Source organism: Leptidea sinapis, chromosome 6 (genome assembly GCF_905404315.1).
Source record: "Leptidea sinapis chromosome 6, ilLepSina1.1, whole genome shotgun sequence".
Classification (NCBI taxonomy): Eukaryota; Metazoa; Arthropoda; class Insecta; order Lepidoptera; family Pieridae; genus Leptidea; species Leptidea sinapis.
Window position 1 is genome coordinate 6,593 of NC_066270.1, and position 7,774 is coordinate 14,366.

The 7,774-nt window shown below is 52.5% G+C and overlaps 2 protein-coding genes across 2 annotated transcripts; both read right to left on the reverse strand.

Moving 5' to 3' along the window:
* Positions 1-3,392: 3,392 nt before the first annotated feature.
* Positions 3,393-4,100, reverse strand: LOC126964901 (histone H2B). Its single transcript, XM_050808216.1, has one exon. It carries the CDS (start codon positions 4,079-4,081, stop codon positions 3,707-3,709), a length of 375 nt encoding a protein of 124 aa, XP_050664173.1. The 5' UTR covers positions 4,082-4,100; the 3' UTR covers positions 3,393-3,706.
* Positions 4,101-7,099: 2,999 nt separating this feature from the next.
* LOC126964897 (histone H3) lies at positions 7,100-7,643 on the reverse strand. Its single transcript, XM_050808213.1, has one exon. The coding sequence runs from the start codon at positions 7,589-7,591 to the stop codon at positions 7,181-7,183; it is 411 nt and encodes a 136-aa protein (XP_050664170.1). The 5' UTR covers positions 7,592-7,643; the 3' UTR covers positions 7,100-7,180.
* Positions 7,644-7,774: the final 131 nt, after the last annotated feature.

Sequence of the window (7,774 nt, forward strand, 5' to 3'; positions counted from 1 at the left end):
CGCCATTTCCTAAACCAGTCACCTAGCTCATTAACTGAGCGTTGGAGCCTGGAGAGGACTGAAGAAATCTGTTGGGACTGGACGTAGAGAGCGGTATCGTCTGCGAAAAGAGAGAGTTGGACTCCATTTCTAGGGATGGGAATATCGTTGGTATACGATATGTATAGAAGTGGTGAGAGCACTGAGCCCTGTGGTACCCCAGCCGTGAGCAGGCGAGGGGAGGAGAGGACACCTTCGTGTCTGAAACGAAAGGTACGTTTGTGAAGATAAGAAGCTACTATGCGGACTAATCGGGATGGGAGGCCTAGAGCGTGGAGTTTATATATTAGGCCTTCGTGCCAGACTTTGTCAAAAGCCTTGGCGACGTCGAAGAAGACAGCGATTGTCTTCTTACGTTTGGGATAGAACCCGCTGTAGATGTACTCTACAATGCGGTGGACTTGCTGAGGACAAGAGTGTTTAGCACGAAAGCCGAATTGTTGGTTTATTATTAAGGGAGGGCCGTCCGTTGGAAAGAGATGCTTTCTCATACGGAACAGAATAACCCGTTCAAAGACTTTCCCCATAGCCTTGAGGAGGCTGATGGGGCGATGGTTGGAGGGGATATTGAGGGGTTTTCCTGGTTTAGGGATCCCTATAACTATGGCCTCTTTCCAAGCGGTTGGAAAGAAGCAGTGGTCGAGGCAGGCGTTGAAGAGAAGGACAAGAAAGAAGATCACCTGCTCGGGGAAGTGTTTGAGCGCCAGGTTGGAAATACCGTCGGCTCCTGGAGCTTTGCGAGGTTTTAATCCACGGATGATGGATTTAACCTCCTCTACAGAAGTTGGAATGGGATCGTCGGTGAGAGGCATTGAGTTCAGACGGCTGACCTCATTCTCCACCGACGTTCGAAAGAAGAAGTGCTGGGTGAGCATTGTGAAGCAATGCTTTCAGCAAAACACTCCGCTTTATCCCTGTCCTCGAAAGCTGTACTGCCGTCGGGGCGTATCAAAGGCGGAGTGTGGAGTATTGCGTCAGTACGAAGGGCTTTCGCCACTTTGTAATACGCCTGGTGGGAAGGGGATATGTTCTCCATGAGTGAATCCCAATTGGAATTCCTCAATTCGGAGAGACGTAACCTAACTTGGCTTTGGAGGAAGTTAGCGCGTGACCTATAGTTGGGCGTTGGGTACTTGGCGGCTCTTCTGAGAGCTGCATTCTTGGCTCTAATGAGGTTCATGACATCAAGCGGGAGCTTATGGCTGTTAACCTTAACCACCCGCTCGTTGTCATGGAGAGCGGACTGCACTGTTTGAGTAAGTGCTTTTACCGTGATGTCAATCTTATCCGTACTATCGAAATAGTTGGACGAGATTGCATACGGTGAATTGTGGGCATCAAAAGTTGAAGCAAGAGACTCCCTATAACCCTCCCAGTTGGTGAGGGTTTTAGGGTGTATGGTGGTAGGAGTGGGGGCATGGGGCCCGAGCTTGATTATGCGGCGGGAATATATGGGCGGGAATTGACATTTGATGTCTGGGAGACCGGGGCTGCTTGTCTCCAAGAAGTGGAGAGTAAAGGCCCAGTTGTCCTCTTCCTCAGTTGAGGGAATTTCGTGCCAGTGGCCGTAGGTGGCCCTGGTTTTGAAGGCTGCTTCTTAGCAGGCTTCGATGTTGAGGGACGAGGGGCGCGGGGACATCCGCGGTAGTTCGCGGGATGTCCTTCCTGCCCACAAAGGACGCAAGCTGGAGGAGTCTCCGCATCGCGGGTGCGTTTGCACTCCTTGGTTGTGTGTGGCTCTAGGCACTTGACGCACCTAGGCGGGGCTGAGCAGTTTGCAGCTGCGTGGCCATAAAGCTGGCAACGATGGCACTGCCCTGGGAAGCCTCTTCTGTGTGGAGCTTCAACACGGATGTTTGAGAGCCCACATACGATGAGCTCTCTCCTGAAGATTTCCCTCGACTCGGGGACATTGGTGAGGATGACCAGAGCCAATGGGTATTTCCTGCCGGATCGGCTGTACATTTTGTGTACAGCCTCGGCCTTGAACCCTTGTTTGGTCAGGTCCTCTAGGATGATCTCACTGGGGAGTTCATATGGGACGCCACGTAGGATGGCTTTCACTTTGCGCTCTTCCGGGAGCGCATAGGTGTGATAAGCCACACTCTTATGAGTGAGGAGGCGAGTGAGGACTCGGAAGTCCTCCGTAGTCGGGACGACTACGCGGATGGCTTCACCCGTGTTTGTGGCTCGGGTGTATTGCACCTTTTTGTCGGCGCAGAGCTGAGCAACATAAGTCCACTTTGCCTTGTCTCGTATGAAGATAGGCGGTGGGGGCTTATTAGCAGGGAGGACAGGCGTGCAGCGCGTGGCTGGCTTCATGGAAGAGGTGACAGAGACCTCGGGCAAGCTAATGTCGAGAGACATTAGAGGAACAGGGGTTACCGCGGAGAGTACGTTATCCGACGTGGTTGCTGAGCGCTTGGACTGGCGCTTCTTCCTGGATTGAACCAGTTTGAAAGGTTCACCAGATGGACAGCGGGAGGTGTTGACAACGGAGCCAGTGACGGTTCCGTTGTCAGAGTCCTCAGAGGAGGACTGGACTGGCCGCTTTCGGCCGCAGGAGGCGGAGTCGGAGAACTCCATGTCCTCGGACGCGGGTTTGTGAGCGGAGGGCTCATCGGGGGACGCGGGAGAGTCAGCAAGGGGCTGACTTGGAGTGTTGACCACGGTGGAGATGATGCTATCGACCAGCGACTGGTCGAATTGGATGTTTGCGGCTTTAAGCAAAGCCGCAATCTGGATTACGATGGCGTTACGAGGGTCCGTTGATGGAGCCATAATGATGAAGAAGCCTCCCCGCCGAGGGCAGGGAGCAACGGGGGTTGGAAGTGGTGGCGCGGCTATCCCTAATGGTTATAGCCGCGAACCGTCACCCTTGGGAAAGCCCAAGTGCAATGGGATCGGGTCGTCCGGTTTCTCTCAGGTCAGGAGGCCTGAGAAACGCACCGGGTCAACGTTAGCCGAGTTAGTTGTCACCGTTAGGTATCCTTCAGCTCAACCGCGATGGCACGCAACTCACTTACTACAACAAAAATTGCTGTAAGCAAGCTGCGGGCCGGAACGAATTCGACGTAACCAGTCGAACTTGGCGTAGTATACGTACTCGTACCACACGTAGCGGAGCTGCGTAGCGTAGCACTGGGCGTAGCGTGGCGGCGTAGCGGAGCGTGAGCACAGGCGCGTGAAGTAGTCTGCTCGGCGCGGGGGCCGAGACAAGGAACGCTCAATAGCGCGCCCGTCGTTTATATATCGATGATATTGCTGTCTCTTTCGGGCGCGGCCGCTATTTTATTATACTTATGTATGTATGTATGTTTTTTTTTTTTTTTCTCTCCCCTACATACGATCTATTAATTTTTAATATCCTAGATACTTATAAATAATTCGTAGCGTATGTAAACTTGCCGCTAAATATAATAAACGACCAATACATAGGTAATATTATATAAATTACATATAATGTAGTAAACGTATGCTTTATAACAACAACAACGCAATATGTTATCGGTAGAAATAAATAAATTAATATGAGAGCATAATAGCGATATATTGTAGTGGCGAATGGTGCGCGCACACACAAAATAAAACTATCATGATCTAATCTGTATCTGAACCAAATAGTGGCCCTGAAAAGGGCCTTTATAATTAATATTAAATATCTTCTTCACTTCGAGCTCGTGTACTTGGTCACCGCCTTGGTGCCCTCGCTGACCGCGTGCTTGGCCAGCTCACCGGGCAGCAGGAGCCTCACGCTCGTTTGCACCTCCCGGGATGTGATCGTGGAACGCTTGTTGTAGTGCGCAAGACGGGACGCCTCGGCCGCGATACGTTCGAAGATGTCGTTCACGAAAGAGTTCATGATGGACATGGCCTTCGACGAGATACCGGTGTCCGGGTGCACCTGCTTGAGCACTTTGTAGATGTAGATGGCGTAACTCTCCTTCCTCTTATGCTTCTTCTTTTTTTTGTCTGTCTTCGAAATATTCTTCTGCGCCTTGCCGGACTTTTTCGCCGCCTTACCGCTCGTCTTGGGTGCCATGATGCGATTTAGACGAGTGTCTGTACGAGCGAGACGAGTGATGACATCTCACGCGCGCCCGAAGGGCGCGTGGGGGATGATGATCGAGGCGATAGCCTCCTGCATCAGGTATCAGCGCTGGACATGACTATGTCCAGGTCATTGGGGTGGGGTTCTTACGTCCCCCATGACGTTTTTCCTTCCGTTTTTCATCTTTACTTCCTTCATTTGGCTTCTTGGTTGGAGCCCCCGCTTGTCCCGAGCGATCGAGCCCCGTGGGAAGAATACACGGGGCGATCAGCTGGTCGGCGAGGATTTTCGGCTTCAAGACTTCCGGGACTAAGTGTTCCAGTTGGAATGTTTTTATGAAGGAGCCCAACATTCCAAATACCTCGTCACTTATGTCCTCACTTCGCAATGGTGGTTTTTCCATTATGCGGGTACTCTTCTTTTTTCCTTTGGCTTTGGCCTCTCGAGGCAGGGCTTGATTTTTCGAGGCCATGGGTTTGGGTTCGTCTGCCGCCACGTCGTCTGGTCGTGGGGTTGGTTCTGGATCGCTTCTTTCTGGGCGCAACAACTCTTCTTGGTTGTCGCGGGTATCTACACAAAACTCACTGCGGGTAGTTTCATATTCCTCATCTTTTTCCTCGACTTGTGAGGAAAGGGGCGGCGTGGGGGAGGCAACAGGCTTTCTGGAGCCGGTGCGCGTTACCGTGCTTGCGCGTCTGTTGCGAGCCTCTTCTTTGTAGACCCGGCAGCTTGTGTTGCTTGCCGGGTGGGGTCCACCGCAGTTTACACAGGTGGCGGGTTCCGTCAGTGGACGGCTGCAGTCTTTGGCTGGATGCGGTCCGCCACAACGTACGCAAGCTTGCTGCCGATGGCAGCCGTGCGACGAGTGTCGGAAGCCCTGGCAGCGGTGGCACTGTGCTGGCCCTTTCTTCGAGCGCCACGGTTCTACCTTGATGCCCGCCATGTTGAGTAATTCAGTTATCTCATATATGGCGGGGGTGATTCCAGGAGATCTCTTCAGGATTATAAAATATATGCATCCTGGCCGGCCTCTTCTTGCTTGCACTCGCCGGCAGTACTCGGGACTGTACCCCCGTGAGCGCAAAGCATCTTCAATTTCTGCTGGTTCAGTGTCGACCGGTAGGCCCCGAATCGCAAACTTAAGTCTGCGATCTGCCGGCAACGAATAACTGAACCAGGGGAGCTTCGTGGTTTCTTCTTGACTTGAGAGGTACTGTTGTACCACTCTGTACTCTGCTTCGTCCGCTGGCAGGAAGCGGACCCCTTTGCCGAAAGGGCGGGCATTTGGGGGCCGACCCAACTTCTCGCGCAGGATCTTGAAGTGTTGGATCCAGTTGGGCATTTCTTCAACCACCAGCGGCGGCATTCTTCCCTTGCGGGTGGTGTCGGCGGCCGTGGGGTCGGTGGTGGCCGTGGGGGCAGTCTGCGTCTCCGTTTGGCGGCTGGGAGTCGATACAACTGCGGCGAAACTCGCAGTTGGGGATGCATATTGTGGTGGCATCTCAGGTGAGCTTGCCCGTATACTGGTGTGCTCACCTATTGATGGATGCTGGCTGCAGGTCGATGGAGGTGCACTGTAGGTCTGCATCTCCTTGATCGTGAGATCCTCTTGACTTGAGAGGTACTGCTGTACCACTCTGTATTCTTCTTCGTCCTTCTGTGGCGGCGGCCGTGGGGCCGGTGGTGGCCGTGGGGGCAGTCTGCGTCTCCGTTTGGCGGCCGGGAGACAATGCAACTGCGGCGAAGCTCGCAGTTGGGGATGTATTCTGTGGCGGCATCACAGGTGTGCTCGCCCGTATACGGGTGTGCTCATCTGTTGATGAGCGCTGGCTGCAAGTCGATGGAGGTGCGCTGTAGGTCTGCATCTCCTCGAGGATGCTCTCCACACTAATATAATGGTAGTTTGGAGAGAGCTTCTTTTCAACCGCGTGGCAGGCGGTCGTGACCAGACGCGCGTATTCCACCTTAACACCCTCGACCTCGATCCCCAGACCAAAGTGCGCAACTGTGAAGTTGAGCATGCTCTGGCTACACAACATAATGTTGTGTGCTAGGGATTCGGTCTTGGGCTTCAGGGGAGCGCACTGGATGGTCTCGACGGCCGTATCGTCGCGGGTCTGCTGTGGCGTCTTGCTGGGCGCAGCGCGTGTTTTAGACGCGGCGGGCGCTCGCGGCGGTTCTGCGCTGATGTGCGGCGCGGAAGCGATAGGCGTCGTGTCCATCGGCGATTGTGGTCGCACGACGGACGGCTTCGTTTTCTTGGACTTCTTCTTCGAAGACATAGCGTCGGGCTCCAACGTCGGAGGAGCTGGGACCGTACTTCACTGCTCAAGGCTAGCAGCACATCCCTCCCTGCAGTTGTGCCGTTCTCCGGGGGATCCCGCTGGTGGGAAGCCGGGTAGTAGGTACTGAGCCTGGAGGGCAGCTACGTAGCCGGAGATCGGAGCTGGTGACGGCGTCCTCGCACCACGGATGATAGCGCGGCGCTTTCTGAGGATAGCTTTAAAAATAAAGCGACTCAGAGAGCTAGGTTGTCAACGAGCACGAGTGAATATGGCAGTACGGTTGCCAAAAACCGCGAACGAGACGGACTGACGTTTTTATATACATCTGGTCTCCCCTCTCTGTCGAACTGCTGCGAACACGGTCCGAGGCGGCCAAGGGGGGGGGATTGTGGCTAAGCACGTTTAATGTAATAATAATGATATTCAAACATGTAATAACTTTACCAAAAAATCTATTTTACTTTTTATATATATATATATATATTATATACATATAAAAATGTACATCTATAATTATATAATATGTAGGAAGTACTTTTTTGTTTAGCATTAAGGAAGTATTCCTTGCAGAAGGTGTGAGTGTCAATCATTTATAAAATAGAACATCTCTCTAATAATACTAGTAAAACTAGGCGCACACCAAACGTACTATTAAAACGTAGAAATATCATTATACATTAATTTTAACAATCATATTTATTGATTATCGATCGCATCCGAATACTTTTGCGGCCCTGAAAAGGGCCTTTTGTTTTTGTTTCTATCTGGCGTTGCTCGTAACTAAACCAAAATAGGTAGATGTTTTTTAGGCACGTTCTCCGCGAATTCTACGCGCCAACTGTATGTCTTTCGGCATAATTGTAACGCGTTTCGCGTGGATGGCGCACAGATTGGTGTCCTCGAACAGTCCCACCAGGTACGCCTCGCTCGCCTCCTGGAGGGCCATCACGGCGGAGCTCTGGAAACGGAGATCGGTCTTGAAGTCCTGAGCGATCTCACGAACGAGACGCTGGAACGGCAACTTGCGGATCAGCAGCTCGGTACTCTTCTGGTAGCGACGGATCTCACGCAGAGCGACAGTGCCGGGCCTGTAGCGATGGGGCTTCTTGACGCCACCGGTGGCCGGCGCGCTCTTGCGGGCGGCCTTCGTTGCCAACTGCTTGCGCGGCGCCTTACCTCCGGTCGACTTGCGGGCAGTCTGCTTGGTGCGAGCCATTGTTGTTCAATTCAAAATTAACAAACGAGAACGACGATTACAATTACGTTGATACGCGACGACGGCAGAATGTCGAATGTGCTAGTGGACGCATTTTTTTTTTTTTTTTTTTTTTGAGAGGAGGAAATACTGTTACGTATTTACGCCCCGGAACGGGGCGTAATATGTCGGACTCGAGTGTCC

What these genes read in the sequence shown, in the direction of transcription:
- LOC126964897 (XM_050808213.1), bottom strand. Translation starts at nt 7,591, where the DNA reads ATGGCTCGCACCAAGCAGACTGCCCGCAAGTCGACCGGAGGTAAGGCG.
- LOC126964901 (XM_050808216.1), bottom strand. Translation starts at nt 4,081, where the DNA reads ATGGCACCCAAGACGAGCGGTAAGGCGGCGAAAAAGTCCGGCAAGGCG.